Source organism: Nomascus leucogenys, chromosome 19 (assembly GCF_006542625.1).
Source record: "Nomascus leucogenys isolate Asia chromosome 19, Asia_NLE_v1, whole genome shotgun sequence".
NCBI classification, from domain to species: Eukaryota; Metazoa; Chordata; class Mammalia; order Primates; family Hylobatidae; genus Nomascus; species Nomascus leucogenys.
In genome coordinates this window covers 47,782,921-47,805,429 of record NC_044399.1, presented here as the reverse complement: position 1 = coordinate 47,805,429, position 22,509 = coordinate 47,782,921, and the positions used below count along the sequence as shown (strand labels likewise).

Genomic DNA, 22,509 nt, shown 5'->3' with positions numbered 1-22,509 from the left:
GTGACAATCCTTAAAACTGTGGCAGGGGTATAGGAAGTCAGTGAGATACAACACATATTAAAGAAGGAGGTCCCTGGCCGGGTGCGGTAGCTCAAGCCTGTAATCCCAGCACTTTGGGAGGCCAAGGCGGGCGGATCATGAGGTCAGGAGATCAAGACCATCCTGGCTAACACGGTGAAACCCCGTCTCTACTAAAAATACAAAAAGAAATTAGCTGGGCATGGTGGCGGGCGCCTGTAGTCCCAGCTACTCTGGAGGCTGGGGCAGGAGAATGGCGTGAAGCTGGGAGGCAGAGCTTGCAGTAAGCCGAGATGGCAGCTACTGCACTCTAGCCTGGGTGACAGAGCGAGAGTCTGTGTCAAAAAAAAAAAAAAAAAAAAAAAAAAAAAAGGAGGTCCCATATGTAAACAGGGAAAAAGTAGAATCATTCAATAAACCTGGATTAACAAATACATAATTTGGGTAGGGAAATAAATTTGAGTATTTCATAAGATATCAAAGATACTTCAGTTTGATATTAGAGTTAAATATAATTTTGAAAGTCATAAAAAAGCCAGAAGAAAATATGATTATTACTAGATTATATGAACTTTCTAAGGTTAGAAACAATAGAAACCAGAATGAGAAAGGACAGATGGTAGAATTTACAACTAATACATGTCAATGAATAAAAAGTACAAGGCAGATTGTTTGCAGGAGATAACGAAAAATGACATGGACAAGAGGAAATGCAAATATTAAAGAAATGTATGAAAAAAATCTCCACAGTAATCAAAGAATGGAAATTATTGCAACAAATAGCTTAGTAGTTGTAATAACAGAAATGAAAAAAAAAGTATCCAAAATTAGAAACCATGGGATGAAATTTGCTTTGTCATACACTTGATGGCAGCATAAATGACATACACTTCTCATGGCAGCCTTTCAGAAAGCAAAATTATATATCAACAGTTTAAAAATGGACACCTTTTAACCTATGTATATAGTAGTCCCTCCCTTATCCAAAGGTGATATGTTCCAGGATCCCCAGTGGATACCTGAAACTATGGATAGTACCAAACCCTATACATACATATACACATACATACATACCTATGAGCTTAATTTATAAATTAGGCACAGTAAGATTAAAAATAGCTAATAATAAGATGGAACAATTATAACACTCTATTGTAATAAAAGTTACATGAAGGTGGTCTTTCTCTCCCAAAATATCTCATGTTTTTGGACCACAGCTGACCATGGATAACTGAAACTGTGGAAAGTGAAACCATGGAGATGGGAGCACTACTGTAATTCCTCCTCTGGTTATCTGTCTCAAGAAGATATTTTCAAATACAGAAAAATATTATAAATAAAAATGTGACTCAAAATTATTTGGAAAGCAAAAAAGCTGGAAAGAATGTGTCCAATCACAGGGTTACGGTTAAACAAATTGTCCAGCTTTATGGAATATTATGCAGCCATTATAAATACTTAAGATTATTTAATAAAATACAAAAATATAAGATATGGTAAGTGAATAACCTTAATATGCACATCATACAATTACAATTATATACAATGTACACAGCAAAAAGATTAGAAGTAAATACAAAAATGGTTGCTATAAAGCCCAAACAATAAAATGTAGGAAAATATATTAAAAGTATCAGGACATAACATTGTTATATGCAGTGGAATTTAAAACTATATAAAAAATAGATATAGATGAGGAAAAAGCTAGAAGAAACTACAGCACATACTAAAGAGACTATAGAGAGATCATAATTTCTATAAGCATTCAAAAGAAGGATCATCAGAGCATATACTCAGGCAGAGAAAAGATGAGAGTAGGAAAGAGATATTGAATACATGAAAATACAGGAAATAAAGAATGGAAAAAGATAGAGGAACCTACAGAAAGGGAGATTCAGGTGGTAGATTCAGTCCTAAAAAGGAAGGAAAAGGTACTTCCTTCCTCTGATGCAGAAGGGGAAAAATAAGAGAGGATGAAGAGAATAAAATGCCAGAGGTGTGGGCCCAAAGGCACAGCAGGCACACTATGATTTTTAGCCATGTGAAACTGTTTACAAAAATGATTATAAAAATAGTTGAGTTTGGCCATGCCTCTGCTGTATTTAGTTTATTAAAATTCAATTAAAAAGGCTTTTATACATATAAAAACACAAGTATTATATAATATCTAATGGCTGCCTAAGATGAAACTAGAAAATGAAATGTATATTAGACTTGACCTTAAGTCTTTGAGAAAAATTCTAAAGGGTTTCAGGTGCTAAATATTGATCAAACAAGTATTTTCTGCTGGCATATTACACATGTAATTATTCAGTCATTTAATGAAATAAGTGTTTTGTTTTATCCAGAAATGCAATGAATATTCAGAAAGAAATACTTACCAAAGAAAGGCACACATGGTGGATTAATAGACCTGAGTTTTGCCAAATATTTCTTATAGTGATCTTCACTCAATTCATGAGCTTCTTCTAAAATTTTCTTCTGGCGACTTGGTATTTGCTATAAGGAAAAAAAATAGGAGGCATAAGTTTACAAAAGGAATCAAAGGTCTTGTCAAAAAAAAAATACTAGGCTAACAGAAACGCCCAAATACAACAGTATCAATTTGATTTTATGACTGTAACATTGCTTCAAATAAATTATCTTCATAGACCTCAGTATAAACTTAAAGTGTGTGTGTGTGTGTGTGTGTGTGAGAGAGAGACAGAGAGATCTAGTTTATCATGTCATTCCTTACACAATTATGTGAACATTTAATTGTACATTATCTTACAAATTAAGTGCCGAAAGTTTTTTCCTTCTTCTAGCTTAGGCTGGGACCTGTGAATACATTTTAATAGGAATGCTTAATTTTAAAAAGCGAACAATTCATTACAAAACTTAGATAATTCTGTCTTTCAATCTACTACTGAAAAGACAAATGAGACATTTAAAAATTAAAGATAATAATTGTTAAAAATCTAATTTTTGTAATAGGGAATGAAAGTTCATTTTAAAAACACATGTGGAAACCTACCTCAAATGTGTGGTCTAGTCTGTAAACAGGTGATGAATTCATAGCACTGACAACCTCAAGGACACCATTAAAGTTGTTCAACTCTTGAAAGACTTGTAGAATCTCAATTATTCGACTCACCACAGCTACCCTTTCTTCTAAATTTTCAGTTTCTACAATACATCTGGGAATAAAAAAAAAGTGAACTAAAGGTTTTAGAGTTTTTCCAATAAAGTTATAGCTTAAAGAATTTAGTAAATAAAATAATGTAGAGAGTAGGGGGGTGGCTATAGTATAACTACTATAGAGAAGACACATTCAGGGTGACTTGATAGAAGGAAGGCAGTGCCTCCAGTCAGGCATACTGCTCTTTCCTGTCTTCTAGACTGGTACAGTCAAACAATCATTTTCCTACTATATTTGGTGCATCCTCTATTAGCATTAGAATTAACTGGTGAGGCCACTATCTTGTGGAATGTATGTAGGTCTTTGTGATGTGGGTGTATTCTAGTAGAATTCAAGAATTCTGTTGCCTTCTATTCTTTATCTAATTGCAAGATTTTAGTGATTAATGCCCAATTTCTTTCTTTCATATATTATTGGCTACATACATTTCTAGGGACAGCTCTGTTCCTATGTTTCCTACATTTCTAGGAACAGCATTAAATGTAATGGCAAAAACTGCAATTACTTTTGCACCAACCTAATATATAATTGCATTGAGATTCTGGACGTGCGGTATGATAGTATGAGGAGCTTCACTGAGTGAAACTGGTAAAAATTATTAAAACACACATACAAACGTGCACATGCACACGCACACACACACATTTAAAGTCTCTAGTAATGGCCCTGAGAGCAAATGGCAAAAGAAACATCTATTCAGGAAAATCTACAAAAATTTGGTAAGAGAGGGGAGAGAGTCTGTGGTATTTGAACCAAGACTGGTGCCTCCCTTCTTTCTCCCAGCTCAGTGAGGGTGAACTGAGCATCTACTCCAGATTCCTGCAGTCAAGAACACCTAGCTCCCAGCTCCCAGACTTCAGTTTTCTCATCCTGCCCTGCTGCCTGTTGCTGAGGCTAAGTCCCAGTTGAGTGCAGCTGAGAAGTGGGAATACCCTTTTTTGCCCAACTTCCACTTATGGAATGGAGACTCTACCTTGGGTGTGATGTTTTGAGCATACTGAGAAAAGAGCCCTTCCTCTGGTTCCTGAGGGCGTGGTTCCATGCCAGAAGAGGCAGGTAAGAAGACCTCAGGCTACAGTAGCATCCGTGTGCCACTCTACCTGCTCAACCAAGCACTTAGCTCCTAGGGCAGAAGTGTCACTCAGAGAAAAGCTTGCCATTGTCCCCAGCCCCAGAGCCCCGTTTCAGATAGCTCCTAATCTCTTGTCATTTGCAACACAGTATAAAGTAGTTTAAATTTAATGGTGCCCTTAGGAACAGTGGAAATTGTGGTGAAAGGCAATGGGGAAGAGATTTGTGGATCTAATGAAGATCACCCTAGACTGTAGGCAGAGTAGTCTGCAGGACAGAACTAGGAAATAAGACGGCTGAGAGGAGCCCTCCTGTGGTCAGAACAAGTATCAAACAGAAATCTCAGAAACCATTCCTTCAAAGGAGCAATTTGATTGCATTATTTTGTATAGCATTTATGCCACCAGAAAATTGTTGAAAACATCAGAGCAATCGGCTGGCAAATTGTGGAGTTTCATAGCTGGGTGTGTGTGGTCAGGCAAGGACTGGATGAGTCTTTCCAGTACCACTGCCATGCAATAAGAAGCCCTGGAAAGGGGGCTGGGGAATGAGGAGCAGTACTCAGAGTTGCTACAATATATTATCTGAAATGTCAGGTTTCCAACAAAAACAGATGAGGTATGCAAACAAATAGGGAAGTATGACTCTTACAAGGGGCGGGGATGAGGCGGAGGGGGTGGAAGGAACAGAAACTGCCTGTGAGAGCAACCAAATGTCAGATTTAACAACAATAACAAAAAAGATTTCTAAGTAGCCATTATAAATACGGTCACAGAATTAAAGGAAAGCATGAAAAAGAAGGAAAGGAAGGTACTGATGACAATGCGCATCAAAGAGAGGATATCATTAAAGAGATAGAAACTATAAAAAGGAACCAAAGGGAAATTCTGGAATTAAAAAGTACAATAACTGAAATAAAAAACTTACTGGAAAAGCTCAATAGTATATTTGAACTGAAAAAAAAATTATTAACTTGAAGATAGAGCTATTGTTCAAAAATGAAGGTAAAATAAAGATTTTCCCAGATAAACAAAAACTGAGAGAATTTGTTGCTAGCCGACCCTCCAGAAGAAATACTAAAGAAAGTTCTTCAGGCTGAAAAGCAAGTGATCCCAGATGGTAATTCGAATCCACACAAAGACCATCAGTAAAGGTAATTGTGTAATTATTAAAGACATTTTGTAAATGCGTATTTTTTCTCATTTCCTCTCAAACTGACTTAAACAACTGTATAAAATAATATAAACATACTGTTGAGTTTATAACTTAGAAATGTAATATATGTGTTATATGTTGCCAATAATACACAAAGGAGGTGGGTGAGAGCAAAGCTTTAATGGGCTAAGAGGATGATGACAAATGGTAAAGTAGTAACTGTAACAATGTATTGTTTGATTTGCATCATTAATAAGATGTAATATGTATTACAGTACCACAAAAAAAAAAGGGAGAAAGGGAATAGAGTTACATAGGAGTAATATTTCTATATATCACTGGTATTAAGCTACTATAAGTCTGAAGCTGATTCTGATAAGACATGTATGGTAAACTGTAAGGCAACCAGGCAGTCACTAAAAGGACCTCAAAAAAAGTTAATGAAAAAAATTAATGCTACATTAGAAAAACATTCAACGTTTTCTAATGACAAATATTGTCACTTTCATCAACACTCAATGCAAAAGAAAGGAGGAATAGAGGAAAAAGACATGAGACGTATCAAAATAAAATTGCACTGGTCAGGAGTGATGGCTCACGCCTGTAATCCCATCACTTTGGGAGGCCAGGATGGGTGGATCACTTGAGGTCAGGAGTTCAAGACCAGCCTGGCCAACATGGTGAAACCCCATCTCTACTAAAAATACAAAAATTAGCTGGGCGTGGTGGTGCGCGTCTGTAGTTGCAGCTACTCAGGAGGCTGAGGCCTGAGAATTGCTTGAACCCGGAAGGCGGAGGTTGCAGTCAGCTGAGATCACGCCACGCCACTGCACTCCAGCCTGGGCGACATAGCCAGACTCTGTCTCAAAAAAAAAAAAGAAAAGAAAAATTAGGTGAGTGTGATATCACACACTTGTAATCTTGGCTACTCTGGAGGCTGAGGTGGGAGGATCGCTTGAGCCTGGGAGGTGGAGGTTTCAGTGGGTCGATATTGTGCCACTGCACTCCAGCCTATGTGACAGAGCAAAACTCCCTCTCAAAACAAACAAAAAAATTGCATTGAAATTTGTAACATAGCTGACAGCTATAAAATATAAGAATGCTAGGAATACTTACTTCTCAAACCACAGAGTGAGGTTGGTGGTATGTCGAATCATTTTCAGAAGATTAGGAGAGTTAATTTCTTTGTCTTCTTTTGTCCACACACTTCCAACTAATTCTGATGGCTGTACAGCTCTAAAATCATCAATACATCATTCTACATGACACTTTTTCCTCTAATATAGACATTGTTTTATTAAGTAAAGGAGATAAATAAAAACTAAACTCTCATATGAACTTTCCTTTTATACTAACAGAAAGGTCTATGAAAACAAGGTATAACAAAAAAGTATAATTATGCATATTTCCTTATGGATTTCTTTAAAACTTTTTTTTTTTGAGATGGAGTTCCACTCTTGTTGTCCAGGCTGGAGTACAATGGCATGATCTTGGCTCACTGCAACCTCCGCCTCCCAGGTTCAAGTGATTCTCCTGCCTGAGCCTCTTGGGTAGCTGGGATTACAGGCGCCCGTCACCACACCTGGCTAATTTTTTGTGTTTTTAGTAGAGACAAGGTTTCACCATGTTGGCCAGGCTGGTCTCGAACTCCTGACCTCGGATGATCCACCCGCCTTGGCCTCCCAAAGTGCTGGGATTCCAGGAGTGAGCCATAACACCCGGCCTTTAAAAACTTTTTAAAAACTATTTTTATGGAAATACCTGTGTACTTTTAACATTGCTTTATAGTAGCATTTTGCTTTGGGCAAGGTTGAGACTCCTCCATAATATCTTTCCCAGCGCTTATAAACATTATTAATAAATTAGGGTGACAAAGTAGACATTTAAGTAATGATGTCTGTTATAATCAGTTCAAAGAGGGTAATCAATGCATTCACACATCCATTTTTTTTTTTTTTTTTTTGGTCTAAAGGAGGAGAGGAAAAACGCCTACCACAAAAGGGTCCTAGGAAATAAAATAGATTCTAACACTGTAATTTTCAGAAATATGATTTTTAGTGGGAGATCTATAAATTAGCTCATTTTCTCATTTAGTTATTAAAAAAATGAGTAATTTAGTTTAAGATTCTAAAGAGTCTCCATTTAAAATCAGAAGGACATTTTTGAGATAATTGTATCAATGTAGTATGATAAACTGAAAAAGACTATAATGGCTATAAGTTCACAATAAAGCAGTAGCTAACATTTATTGAGCCCTTACTTTGTGCTAGGTAATGTACATATATTGACTTGCAAACCTCAAAACATCCCCAGGAGTAGGTACTATCAGTAGCCCCATTTTACTCTTGAGGAAAATAAGGGGCAGAAGGATAAAGTCACACAAGGAGGTTAAAGTTGCCCAGGGCCAGCAATTGGTAAAGCCAGGATTTGAACCTAGCCTTACCAACTAGGGGTGAACACGGAAAGACAGAAGGTGTAAATTCAGCTAGAGGGACCAGGGGAGTGAAAGAACAGGAACTGCCTGCCTGGCCTTATTACTAGACACTTCATGTAATATTTCAGTTAAGTCTTATGACAACCCTATAAGGCAGAAATCAGTATTTCATTTTAAAAATTAACTCTTTCGAAATGATTTTTCAGCTTGAATGTTAAATTACATACCGGTATAGATCTGATTCAAGTAAAGTGAGTTGTCGAGCAATTTCTATTGGGTGTAAGGTGAGCAGGTCAAAAGTCTCTATGTGCCCAGGTCTGCTTATATGCCACTCAACTGTGGGAGGTGAACTCTGAAATGTGATATTATGACCTGGTCCATTGTCTCTTGCAATTTTTTTCCTTTGGATTATTTTAGTGATGGATTCAACCCATTTTTTCATTGCTTTACCTGCAATACATTATATTTTAAATAACATTTGAATATTCTTTATTTAATATTTTATATTTTAAAAATGGTTTAAAATCACACAGATGATACCTGGATGTATCTTTGCTATAAAAAGTTCAAATGATCAAAATGAAAAATGCAAGTTCTCCTTTTCCATTTCCCGGTCCCCAATCCTAATCTTATTCTTCTCCACTTGGGTAACCACTGTTAACAGCCTGGTATATATTCTTCCAGATCCTTTCCAAATAAAATTAGAAAGTACTTAATTTGTAGAGATTGTCCACCCCATTGTTCTGATCTTCAGTTTAATGTATTATTTTATAATCCTCCAAGAAAAGGTATATCTTATGTAAATCACAAGACGTATAAGGATTATACACACTATTAATCTAATCAACATTGCATTTTATAAACCAATAAATATCAGTGCCAGAGGACTGATTCCTTCATTTTTAGTGTGAGTTTTGATGGGGCTCTGTTTTGTATTGTACATGAAAGTACTATTATTTAACTATTTTCTGATTATCATTTAGAGCATACAAAGGAAATAAGTTTGTCTAAGACATCCTTAGAGCCATACACTCATATAATCTTTAAAACTAGAAGGAAAACCTTAGAGATCAACAAACCTAGTTCCTCATGTTATTGATAAGAAAACTGAAGTCTAAAGAATCTAAGTGATTTTGCCCAAAGTCACGTATCTGATTAGTGGCAGTGTTAGACACAGACTCTCAATTTAATCTACTCTGCTTCCTCTCTCATTCTATTCGCCTGTGGCCCACTCGACCTCCATCAGTGGTGTTATAATGGCACAATGTAATTCCCAAATGCCCTCATACTTTGGGATATCTATGAAGACTTGGCTTAACCAACTCTAAAATAATCAGTAAGTTGAAATGAATATGAAAATGAAAATACATTGGATCAACAGGGTGACTGTTGAGCAATTTGCAGGTCTAAATGTTTGATGAAAATTTTTAACTTTTTGAAATAGTTATGCTGGTACTATTATAAACATCTTATATTACTGAGCCCCAATGACATCAATTGATAGTCACCGTGTTGGTACTTTTATTACATATAAAACTAGGCACCTAAAAAAAAAAACATACCTCTTACTGTTCCAATAAATTCTTCCATTCGTTGCAAAAGATATGCATCTCTTTCAAAATCATAGAAGTGGTGCTCTACCCAGTGCCGACATACATTTAATACTCTACGGCATTAGCACAGAATTGAATCACATGGGAATCAAACATAAATGTTTATCACAATGCATGGTACAATACAAATGAAAACGCAGTAACTCTTACCAAATTAATCTTATCAGTGTGCTTAACACTTCCAAAATTCTATGTTAAGGCTTATACTATAATTTCTGATAACTGCTCTAATTAGTAAATTTAATTTACTAATTTTATTGTCACTCGCCTCCTTGTTTGGGAAAGGTCCTTATATACTTCAACATTGAAACGAAAGTTTGATAAAGACTTACTTACTTCATTTATTTAATGCTTACCGCAGTTGCACAGGCTGTATATATTCTTTTCTAAATCTTTTTAGTTCTGCACTCAAGGGTTGATCTCCATTCTCTATAGCTATGCGATCAGCTTCTGTTGGCTCAGGCTCTGGAATTTCAAACCTAACATAAAATAGAACAAATTAATGAAAAGACTAATTATATCCAGTTATACAAATAGAAAACCACAAACGTTTTCACCAGTCAGCAAAATCAAGAGAATACTGTAAAAAAATTACTAAAGATATGCATATCAGTGTGAACAAGTGAGACTTCTATAGTATTAAAGGCTAATAAAATTATTTTAAAATTTTTAAAAGAAATTAGTACTTGCCAATATAGATAAAACTAACTACAAACAAAATAAAGAATACATGCAAATTCTAAAAATAAATGTGACTATAAAGTTACGGGACTGATATTCATTTTTAGTCTGTGGAATTACTCTAAATCAGGTGACATAATCACTGTTAAGGGTAATTCCAGAAAAACTGACTGCTCTTTGTTTGGGTACATGAAATATTTTCCTTCCATCACAGTATTTGTTCACTGACAAGCTCCATGTTACTCAACATGAAGTATGTTTGAAAACTTACTTAGAACATCTAACTCATCAAAATTTGAATTTCTTGACTCTATAAATTTTATATAGATCTTTAGTTCTGTAAATTTGAAATTTCAAATACTGAGTTTTCACATATAAAAAAGTATTTTTGTATTGAAATAATAAAAGCTAACATATTATTATAAAATAAATGTTCATCTAAGATATTTTATTTATTGAAAAAGTGCTTGAGAAGTATATTTTAAAGCTCATCTAACATTTCTGAAAAAGTAAGATCTTAGCTCAATCTCTTTTTTAACAAAAAATAATGAATTTAAATATTTTTTAAATGGACAGACCTTTCTATTATAAGACTCAGTAGTTCTTGAGGTTTGCAAAAGGATCTGTATGTTGTAAGAAATGTCCGAACAAAATTGGGATCTAAGAAGAAAAAGGAAAAATATCTTATTAAACTCTTTGATTCAAAATGATTAAAACTATTATTTACATTTTCAAAATAGATCAAATAGTCAAGTTTAAAAGTTCCAAAATGTTTTGCCAAGTAGAAGGCTTTGGACTTGGTGATGATGCACTGCTAGCTTAGTGCCTCCTAAATTAGTGGTGATATTAAAACTTTACATCAACTTATTTCTTGCCCTCTGCACACTGACAAGATGATCTTAAACTCATCGGCCACAGGAATGAGCAAGAAAGAAAAGCAAAGGTAAAGCAGGGAACCAGGCTCCCCTCCCACCTGCTACCAGGATCTCAAAGTATCACCAGTTGGTTCATCCCCTTTATAAAGAGAAAGGCCACAGCAATAACCCATTACTTTTCCTTACATCAAGGTTAGTTTATCTAGGATTACTTATCTAGCTTTCTTTAAATCATGTTAACAAAGCATACAACGGGAAATTGGAACTTATAAAGTAGTAGCTTAAGTTAAATACAGTTTTTAAATTATTTGCTAAAAATCTCACAACTGCTTAAAGATGCTTACAAATACTTATAAGCTATTAAAACTATTAAATGTGATAGAATATGTTGGTTTGGTCCTTTTCCAACCTTTAATTGCCTTTATTTCAAGTAGTCACAATGAGAGGTCAGTCATAAATAAAGGAGTCTCCAATCCCTTCCATGAAAGGACCTACTTTTCATACACATCTCCACGAAGTAAGACAAGAGGCTGAGTGTGATCACTCCCCCAGGCCTGGCCTACTCCCGTCTCTCCTTAACAATATTCTCCTAAGTTATGGAAAAAGGCTGCTGTCACCAGCACAAGAGACTTGGGCTGTTGTCTTCTGCATAAAGGGCGGAAAGACATCTCCCATAATGGGAGGGAGAAATCACTCACTTCTATAACTCAAATTTTATCAAGGCCCACATTTAATTGTAAATCTTGTTTTGTTTTTTTTTTAAAGGAGGGGAAAGTTCAGTAACTTGAGTCTTTTATTGGGAGCATTCTTTTCCTATTTGTATTAGGGACTGGTAAACTCCAATAGTAAATTCATAGAGGGTAGCAGATGCCTTTATTTCTGTTAGGCTACATAATGTGGCTCAAAGTTTTATAAGAAGCACAATGTCTTTTATTAGCATAGGATTTAGCAAAAGCAGAATGTATTTGTTTGGAAAATTTCTATTTAGGCTGATTCTAACTAAGACCCATCCTAGGTTTAGCCTTAAAATAAAATGTTTATAATAACTTTTTCCCCAAAAAGCAAATTCATGGATTTATCATAAAACAGAAATATACTTCCAATCTATTGATATATGTGGTCATCGAGATAATAACTGATTTAAATATCAGACAACCTTGAATTTAAAATACTATTTTAAGTTAAAGAAAGATTTACAGAATAAAAATACATTGGTTTTAAATGTCCCCTTCTCTGTTAGCTTTATACCTTCTGAGGCTAGAGTGGGTTACTGATAAAAGTAATTTAAATACATATAATCCTTTAATAATTTCCTCTCTGTTGGTATTTTATTGTTTGTCTTCAGTTACAGAGTTCCTCAAAAGTTAAAGACTAATGTCTCATCCAGAAGAAAAGATATTAAAACAGAAGGCTGTACAAGATTTTAATACAGAGATTTTTATCGGTTTCATCACAATCTTCCCTTTCAAGAATCTTCTTCCTGTTCTGCAAATCTATTTGTAAGGTGAGGCTACTCAAAACACCATGTTTAGGAAGCAAAAGCAGTGGCCACTAGAGAGATGCTGAGTTGTCACTGTTGGAGAGAGCCCATACCTGCAGTACAGAGTACTCCAAGCATCCTTGACCTGTGTTCCAAATTTAGGGTGCCCTCTCCCTTTTTAAAGGAAAAGTTTATTTCAGTCTAAAAATCTAAAATCAACACCCAACTCCATATTTTCTCAAATGCCATGAAAATCAGGCTAAAAAGTTGAGGGACATCAAGGAGAATTTTAAGTTGAAAAACAGAATAAAAGCAAGTTCTAAGTGACTTAAAGTATGCTTTAAGAAAACTGTGGCTATGTTTAAAGGCAAGCTAGTTCTAAACAGACTTTTCATCTTCTTAAGCCAAAACTTCTGGCCATTTCAGTACTTTAGTAATTGATTATAATGCTGGGAAAGCCATGATGTGTCTCAGTGCCACAGTCAAATGGGATCACACCAGTTCTTGGTCTATTATGTAACATTCTCAAAGAACTTTGAAATAACTTATTTCATATGATTTATGTGAGGTGAGCAGGGCAGGAAGAGATGTAACTAGACTTATCTAAGGTCATACTGTAGAGTGGCAGAGATGGACCCAGAACCTAGATCATGTGATTCCTGATTTAGTGCTCTTTTCTATCATATCGTATAACCTCCCTGGATTAAAGAAACCCTTAAAGTTTCCACAGCTGTGAGATCTAAATATAAAGAATTAAACCTTGAGTTATATAACCACTATAGAAATTTACATGAATCATTAATTCAGAATGTACCTGTACTGCTAATCTTGGTTAAAGGCACCAGAAAGCCACTGAAAAATTAGCAGTCTAATTGTGATTCTGTAACTCTTGATCAGCCTTCTTCTAGATTTTAGGAATTAACAGCTGTACCTTCCTGTATGCTGTACAGGGTTTCTGCAGCTGGCAGTGAAATAAACACTCCCATAATCATGACTGTTGTATTAGGTTCTAGAGTTGTTTTTAGCTTGACTGGAATTAAGAGTAGTCTTGCCAAAAAGACAAAAGCAGCAGAAACTAAAAACAAACCAAGAAAATCTGGCAAAAATATAAGTACTTTCAAAAAATATCTTAAAGGCTGCATATAGTCCCAGGCTTTATTAATTTATATTCTATTTTTAGTCTAAAGCAATGAAAAATTGCTAATGAATGAAAAACATATTAAGAAGACAAAATACTTATATTTGAAATTTTACACAGAAAAGCATAAAAATTCCAGACATTATTTTTATTTCTATTGCACTGGTTTCTCCATTTCAATGACTGTAACATACACCATGTCACTAACCACTGGAGACCTTTATCTTACTGATGATGTAAAGAGCTAAGATAATATAAACAAATGCCCATCAATAAGGACAGGTTATATAATTTTGTAAGAAAACAGAATACCTAGTTCCATTGATTACGCAATGGTAAAAGCTAAGTTTTATACTGCCATTGTTAGTTGTGGAGCAGCAGTTATCTACCCATATTCTGAAACCATGTTGCAGAGAGAGATGAAAGGTAAACACATAAAAATACAAAAGCCAGTCTGGGTTTGGCTTTAAAACATAAGCAAAAACATATAATCATAGAAAAAAATTAAAAACAGCCCATTTTTATATTCTCCTTTCTGTTTATCACTTGCTTGTGGAGATAATTCCACAAAGTTCTTTCTCAAACATGATCTCCTGATGGATTTCAATATGGTCAACAACCAAAACTTTTTCTACAGTTTTCCCCCCTCATCATTAGAGATAACATTACTCTGCTACTTGACTCTCAAATCCCTGCACTAAGGTTTCCACCATGTTCACTAGTTGCTCTGCTTCCCCCAGTCAAAATAGCTAACTCTATATAAATACCTGCCACTCTACCATCACCAACCTGGTTTAGGTCCAGGTTATTTCAAACAAGCTGTAGTTATTTTTTTCTGCTGACCTTTTAGCTGTCTCTGTTTTCCTCACTATAAAACCATTATTTGTTATTTTACTACATAATACTTCAAAATTTTAGGAACTCAGAGTATACCTACATTAGTGTTCAGAATATAGATTGGAAGTGATAATCCAATCCTTTTTCCTTATGTGCCTATTTTGATTGACATGACATTTTATTTGACAAGGTCAATGAAATTTGTAAAGTATTTATTACATAAAAAAGTTATTTATGTAAAGACCACCCCACCCCCAACCACCATAGTAAAACACTGTTATAATCAGGATGTCTGTTCATGTGATAATTCTCCCTGTAATGCAGCCATTTAAAAAGCTACAAGAAACAATAAGCTCCTCAACAAGGATTTATAAACAATCAGTCTTGAATTCCTTAAAAAAGGAAACAGACGCTATGCTGACGCACAAACCACTTTTTTAAAAAATCAGAGAGTATAAAAATAGAACAGCGCTGCCCTATAGATAAAAAATTGTTCAAAAGATTTGAATAAGTTAAAACACCGAAACTGAGCTTATATAGGACACAAACTCAAAATAAATCTAATTTAGGTTTTTGAGGCTTTTCCATATGAAGGTATAAAATAGCAGTAAATACTTTAAAGAAAACGATCTTCTGGCTTAAGTTTTTTCAATACCATCTTCTGTAAAAGAGAAATTCCCAGGCAAGGGAAACACCTTTTCCCTCACTTCAATATGCAAAGCTTTTATTTCCCATAAAATGTCAATTCTGAATTATTATCCTTACTTCAGGGTCATCTCATTTTTCTAAAATAGACTACCAAACTGGACACAGCACCACCTACCATTTCTCTACTCGTGTTGTTTTAGGTCTCATTAACTAACTTGTACTTTGTTGCCTACAACAACTCTAACAGACGTGAAATTCCTACTCGCAACTTTTTATTTGTGCATATTGCTTTGTGCTTTCTTGCTTAGGATAAGGAAATAGTCTCTTCATACCATTGCCAGATTTAGAATGATCCATCCAATTGGATAATTTTTCCCCTAGTTTTTGGGACAAATCCCAAAATTCTGATATAGTTAGTGAATTATGATACATCCAGAAACACTGAATCTGAGAGACAAGCTATAAATTAGATTCCACATAAGACCCCGGTGCAATCTTTTAAGCAAGTTAACCATTTTCTAATTCACCTAAATTTAAATTTTTCTTTCCACAAAGCTTTCCCTTTGGAGAGCAAACTACACCAATAGACTAATGATTGGGTTTTGAAAAAAAATAAAAGTAATAATGACCAGTATCTATACATAAAAAATCTATGCATTCCAATGGAAGTGTATCTATAGTCAGAGCTTACCTATATTCTATTTCAAGAAAAAAAAAATTACTGACAATATCTTCATAGAACACACGTTTGCCCAGAAATGAACAAGCCATTTATATTATTGGCAGTTCAAACCAAGGAAGTAATTTATTTGTTTATTTTTTATGAGCTCACATCTGTACCAGATCCTTTTACTTAATTATTAACATATATAATTTAAAAATTACAACATACTCTGTTCATGAAAACAATCACCTTATATGAGTCAATGTAACATGGTAGAAACTATACTCTATTTAGAGTCAAGAAACCTAATTCTTGACTTGTTCTGGAATTAACTCGTAATAGAACTGGCAAATCATATAATTGTCAGGGGCCTTGGGATTTGTCTACAAAGTGAAGGCTTGGACATCTCTTTTAGCATTAGAGATCTATAGCTCCATTTTTTACACTATTGTTAAAATATTTGAGGGATAAAGTTGGCTGACACCACAGTGAAGTCTGAATAAAGTAAGGTTAAACCAGTTTCTCTTCTGTTTTTATGACAATGTCTAACCAAACTATAATAATCTAAAAGATGTCTGTAAGTGATGTCTTATAGTATTCATTAAATTTTCTCATGTATTATATCCAATGTCTTTTATTACAATTCTATATAATAAAATAAAAATGTGTAAGTTAAATGTTAGCTTTGTTTCAGTGTAAGCCACAACCTGTACTGTATGTTCTCCAATAAACATACCTACTAACCAAATCACAAATCCCTTTTTTCTTTGGGGAGGCTGAAGAAAGATGAGAGGAGAAGAGCAGACCAATAGTTCTGAAAAACAAATGGTAACTTGATCTGTTACCATTGTAGTGAGGCCTTAAAAGTCCATTTCAGTTTTACAAGTTCATAGATGGTCTATTAAAAACCATTCTATGTTGCCAGTAATAACTTCAGTAACAGACCTTACAGAATAGCTCAAATAAGCTAACAGTTAACACTAATTTGTGTGTACTGTAAACCACAACTCACGAAAGCTGCTTGTAGACTCCAGTTTCACCAGTAATATATTTATGACATAAATTAAAATATTCAGTTAAGCTTCAAAAGAAGACAGAGAAGAAAAATGTCTAAAAACTTAGCCACAACACTGGCCTTTTATTTCTCAAAAAATTATTGGAAGGAATTTTTTAAAAACTTACTTTTTTTTTTAAGTAAAATAATCTCATCAACTTAAATTTTCAATACACTTAACTTTGGCAAAATTCTATAAATCTTGAAATTTAAGTGTTTTATATTCATTATAAGTAAAAGCACTCAAAATATTACTCTATACCAAAGCTAAAAATTGATATAGAAAAGAAGTATCAGACAGAAATAACTAACAAAACATCATTACAAAAGTACCATGTCCACGGACTTTAGCTAACATTGTACACATTACGGAAAGAAGACTTTCAGGACTACAAAACAAGTATCAGCTTGTTCCAGTTAATTTTGCTTTAAAGTGTCCTCATTTAAAAAAATAAATAAAAAGGACAGTTCTCCAGACAATAGTTGTCGTTCTTCAGCTGCTTATTAATAATCATAAATTAACTTTGTGAAATATAGCAATTTAGAGAAAACTTCTATCACTCAATCATGTCTTACAGAAACAATTAAAAATTTTGTAATTTGAAAATGTTTTCCTGCCCAAGTATCACTGACTTGTGACAGTAAACACTAGTAGTAAGTCTTACAATGCTCTACAGGAAAAAAAAAAAAAATTAAAACTTCGTTCTTACAAACACAGATAAAAATCTAAAGATTAATTTTACTCCAAACGAGTCTAGGAACCCCAAACAAAAGTACTTAGGATGAAATGATAAAGTTTAGAATGCTTATGTTATAAAAATTCTATGAGTCCTCTAAGGGGACTTAAAAACCAGGAAAATGTGGCAAGAAGGGCAATTTGAACTTTTATAGCCTTAAAAATTCCTTAAGCAGAAAAGAAGTATTTTGCAATCACAAATTTTGGGTAACTGAATAAAAAACATTTTTATAGTTGTAGTCTAGATCATAAAGAACATAGGGAAGGTTGGTGAAGCGCAACTAAACTGGCAGGACATACTACTGAAAAATTGTACCTCTCAAAAAACAGCTTTATATGGAAAAAAATGACAATAACCTATTTGTTTTTCATGTAAAATCTAGGCAGCCTATTTACATTTCCTATGATTTTTTAAAATTTTGGGTCAGTAAAATAAATACACTGACTATAGACATTTCTAGGTGAAAAATTATAATAAAATTGTAATCCTTGGCTTCCAGGATTGCAACATTTAATATTAAATAATCAGGTTTAGGAGTGGAAATTGAAAGAAAGCAATGCTGTGTATACTTGTACTACCAGCACAATTTTGTTATATTAAAATTTTTATTTACTTTATAATCTCAGTAATGGAAAGAGAAGAAAGAAAAAAAGATAAAGGAGTAAAAAACTTTTTAGATCCCAATAATGATGATTTATTACTAACTTTAGTCTTGTTTCTGTCACTTTCTAACTGGATAAATTTAGCCAAGTGACCTCATTTTCTCATCTGTAACTGATGGTAAGGTTAAAAAAAAGTATGTAAGTGTAGTAGAAAAAGTAAAACATTCCAAAGAAATATAAACTGGGGTATTTTTAGTCAAAGAAAAGAAGTCTTTGGTTGTTAGTTTCTTTTCTATTTTAGGCACAATAACCCATGCAGGAAAGAAAATCAGTTTGAAGCAAGAAAACAAAAGTGACAGGCAACTTCGTATTTCTTACCTGCGTACATATGGTACGTAAGCCTCTCTATAAGTTTAATAACAGTTCCTGCTTTGATAATTGGAATTCCAGCCTTGGGCTGCATGTTCTCTTCAAATATAATATTCTCTTCAGAGTCAGGCTCTGCAAATCTATAAACATCAGCACTAGGCAGCCTCATCTGCTCCTCTTTCTCTTCCTGTAGCATTGTTACATCAAGCATCCTTTCCAGTGTACTCCGGTACTGTAAAGATATCAATGCTGCCATCCAATTGTTTTTCTCTTCAGCTGACTTGGCAGAAAATATAACACTATTTTCATCTTTTAAAATTATTTCAAAAGCATGCTTGTATTCATTGGTGTCATCTTTATCATTAATTTGTACCTTTCGCATAAAAAACTTTTCTTTAAGACGATATTCTGCATTGCTAGCACCAGGAAGTCTTGGCTGCCCATGATTTGATTTACAGCAAATCATTAAGCCATCAAAGAGAAATATGTGTCTCTCATGTTTGGCTCCTACACGTGTAAGAGTTCCTTCCATTATAAATTCATTGCAACACTGTCCAATGTCTTTTCCCTCCCAACCATCAATATTCTTCTGAATCTCGTTCATTTTCTTGATTGCTAGTTGTTTCCCCTTCATTTGCTGACTATAAAACCGACATGCGGATTCACTGGAATAAAGAAAAAGACATTATTAGTACACAGATGACAGAAAACCTAGAGTTCATGTAAGTAAGGGAAAATGTAAAAGATTTTTACAAGTCTCACTGAGAAGGTATTCACTAATTCCCCAAATAGATTAGTATTACAAAATTACACAATTTTGAAAATTAAAGCAACCTAGAAATTTTTTTTCAGTGTTATAAAAAGCACAATGATTGCTGACAAAATTCTACTCTATAAATGTAACTACAAAATGATTATTTCTATCTTGGCTACTAAATATTTAGAATGACAAATAATAAAAAGTAGCCCAATACAGTAAAAAAAAGTAATCTGAAAGATTAAAATAAATTATTTAGAAGAGTTTAAATGGACAAGACCCAAAGCTAAAAACATGTAGCACATATTATAATTAGGAAAGTGGAAGCAATGTTATCTGAATTAATGCCTCAAGTTATATAATCCCTAAAATAAAGTACACTAATAATTTTACTTTGACAGAATAATGATGCCAACATAAATCTACCCAATACATTTTACTCTGTCTCTCCTTTAGCTTACCAGTTGACTCTCAGGAGGTCTTGTCTGGGAGTATACAAGGAAAATGCACAAATATGAAAGGTTTTTTCAAACAATAACAATTCTCTTGGCTTTGATGTCACTTCCTCTAAAAGACCAGGCTTGTCACTAAAACTATTTTCTTCATTGTTTACTTGAGGAGGGAACTGGGATCCCTGGATTTACACCACAATATTCAGGGTAAAAAGAAGGATAATTTAAAAAGTAAAAATATTCACCTCAGTCTTCGTTTTGCAAGACTTTTAGAACATATTTTTTCCATACCACTCTGAACATTAAGCAAAGCTGTTATTGCTTGTTTTAAACATTCCTTGTCTTCTTGATCTTCACTTTTTTCTTCTAACTGCTGTAAAGCCAAAATGACAAATCTGAACCAGTAGTACACTTTCGGATAAAATAATAATAAGCTCATTTAAGGATAAAAATAACATTTATTCAACTGTCACCACAATAAAAATTTTAAATGTGTCATCAAATATTCTTTTTAAAAGTGTTTTTCTTGTGTGTTACTATTAATACACAACCAAGTTTTCTACATTAAAAGACCAAGATTAGCAGTGTTAAGATGGGTTACATCTTGTGACAGGCAATAGTATGTAGTTTTTCAAGGTGCATACTACTGAAAAGAAATGGGGAGCATAATCGATCTATTGAATTATCATAGGAGTTAGCATAGCACTAAGCATGTAGACGAGGTTTTTTTTTTTAAGTGTGGAATTTGGTCTTAGGTTTCTGATCCCTATATTATTGTTATATAATATTGAGATGATAAGGAAGATAAATATACAGAGAACGATGCAATACAGTAGAGGGAATCTCAATTACAAAATCTAGGATCAAATTTTGACTCTACTTCTGTGTGACCTTGGGGCAAGTCACTTGATCTCTGAGCCTTACTTTTCCCATTTGCCAAATAAGGCTTATAAAAAGCCTACCCTGCCTACTTTTAGGAGTTGTTATTAAAAACCAAAGCACTTTGTAAATGGTAACACACAATGTAAGTGTAAATGGTTTTCTTTGTAATTATACTACAGAATTAACATTAGTATAATAAAGAACTTTGTCCATATCTACATTAAGATTTTGAGTGAAGCTGTAATATACGTATTTATGAAACTCAAGCATATTTTCTATTACTGGCAAATATCTATGTCAGACAGAACATCTCTACTTAACAAGAACTAAGTCATCAATAACTAATTGTCAATACAGGAAGGTGGCTATGATTCAAGCAAGCAATTAACAGATGTATGAGTCACAATAATTCACTCACACATCTAAACCTGTTCCTGGTTACCAAAAGGAAAAGTTAAGAAATCACATGTTGGCTGGCTGCAATGGTCTATGCCTATAATCCCAGCACTTTGGGAGGCCCAGGTGGGAGGATCGCTTAAGTCTAGGAGTTTGAGATACCGTCTATTAAAATAAAATAACATTTTATCAATAGAGTTTTCATCTAACAATTTAGGAATACCTACTCTCTACCATAAACGAAAAGACTTGAGATATACAATCATGAAATATTCAAAGTGACTTTTAAAGAAGCTTTTTTTCTTTCTTTTTTTTTTTTATATGGAGTCTCGCTCTGTACCCCAGGCTAGAGTGCAGTAGTGCCATCTCGGCTCACTGCAACCTCTGCCTCCCAGCTTCAAGCAGTTCTCCTGCCTCAGCCTCCTGAGTAGCTGCGATTACAGGTGTCTGTCACCACGCCTAATTTTTTTTTTTTTTTTTTTACTTTTAGTAGAGATGGGTTTTCACCATGTTAGCCAGGCTGGTCTCAAACTCCTGACCTCAAGTGATCTGCTTGCCTCGGCCTCCCAAAGTGCTGGGATTACAGGCGTAAGCCACCCTGCCTGGCTAGAAGTTTACTTTTTAATTATCTCAATTATTCATTAGTACATTAGTACTTTAAGGATTTTGTGTTTTTCACAGGTATTCCTTAAAGGTCAACAACACACTCCTTTCTGCTTCAATTGATAAAAATCAGTTACATGCATGCGCACACACATACCACATGCACTCATGACCTGTGAAAAGTAAACAGATTTCTTACTTATATTCTAAACCATTTTTATTAAAATTTACTTAAAATACTTTAATGTTCAAATATTCTAGAAGTAATAATACCATATTGTAATGTTTAATACTTAGCTTTTATTATCCAGATTTCTTATATTCATTATTAAAAACTCACCATACTTTCTACTAGAGGCATAATCTACATTTTTAGGAAAATTTTCAGTCTTAACTGTGTTAAGTAAAAGAAAAATTTAGGCTGGGCATGGTGGTTCACGCCTGTAATCCCAGCACTTTGGGAGGCTGAGGCGGGGGGATCACGAGGTCAGGAGTTTGAGACCAGCCTGGCCAATATGGTGAAACCCCATCTCTACTAAAAATACAAAAATTAGCTGGGCGTGGTGGCACACGCCTGTAGTCCCAGCTACTTGGGAGGGTGAGGCAGAAGAATCGCTTAAACTCAGCGGTCAGAGGTTGCAGTGAGCCGTGTCCAGCCTGGGCAACAGAGTAAGACTCCGTCTCAAAAAAAAAAAGAAAAGAAAAATTTATTCATAACAATTCTCAACATAAAAAGGGTAATGAAAGATATTTTCCAAAGGATAAGAGACTTTAAAAGTGTACACATTAATACAAAAATCAAATATCTTTTATTCATAATATTGTTCTTCAATATGGCCAGCTAGATTAAAGAAAGCCATGG

The 22,509-nt window shown here is 34.2% G+C and overlaps 1 protein-coding gene across 2 annotated transcripts in view; it reads right to left on the bottom strand.

Moving 5' to 3' along the window:
• The window catches only part of SOS1 (SOS Ras/Rac guanine nucleotide exchange factor 1), a 140,888-nt gene that overhangs the window by 23,032 nt on the left and 95,347 nt on the right, over positions 1-22,509 (bottom strand). For both annotated transcript variants that reach the window (XM_003262763.4, XM_012501558.2), the window contains exons 9-17: positions 20,012-20,139; positions 18,567-19,222; positions 10,732-10,813; positions 9,829-9,951; positions 9,422-9,525; positions 8,087-8,309; positions 6,542-6,661; positions 3,035-3,197; positions 2,400-2,517 (exon numbers count right to left, since the gene is read on the bottom strand). In XM_003262763.4, the coding sequence (XP_003262811.1) occupies positions 2,400-2,517; positions 3,035-3,197; positions 6,542-6,661; positions 8,087-8,309; positions 9,422-9,525; positions 9,829-9,951; positions 10,732-10,813; positions 18,567-19,222; positions 20,012-20,139 (1,717 nt within the window). The remainder of the gene's footprint in view (positions 1-2,399; positions 2,518-3,034; positions 3,198-6,541; positions 6,662-8,086; positions 8,310-9,421; positions 9,526-9,828; positions 9,952-10,731; positions 10,814-18,566; positions 19,223-20,011; positions 20,140-22,509) is intronic.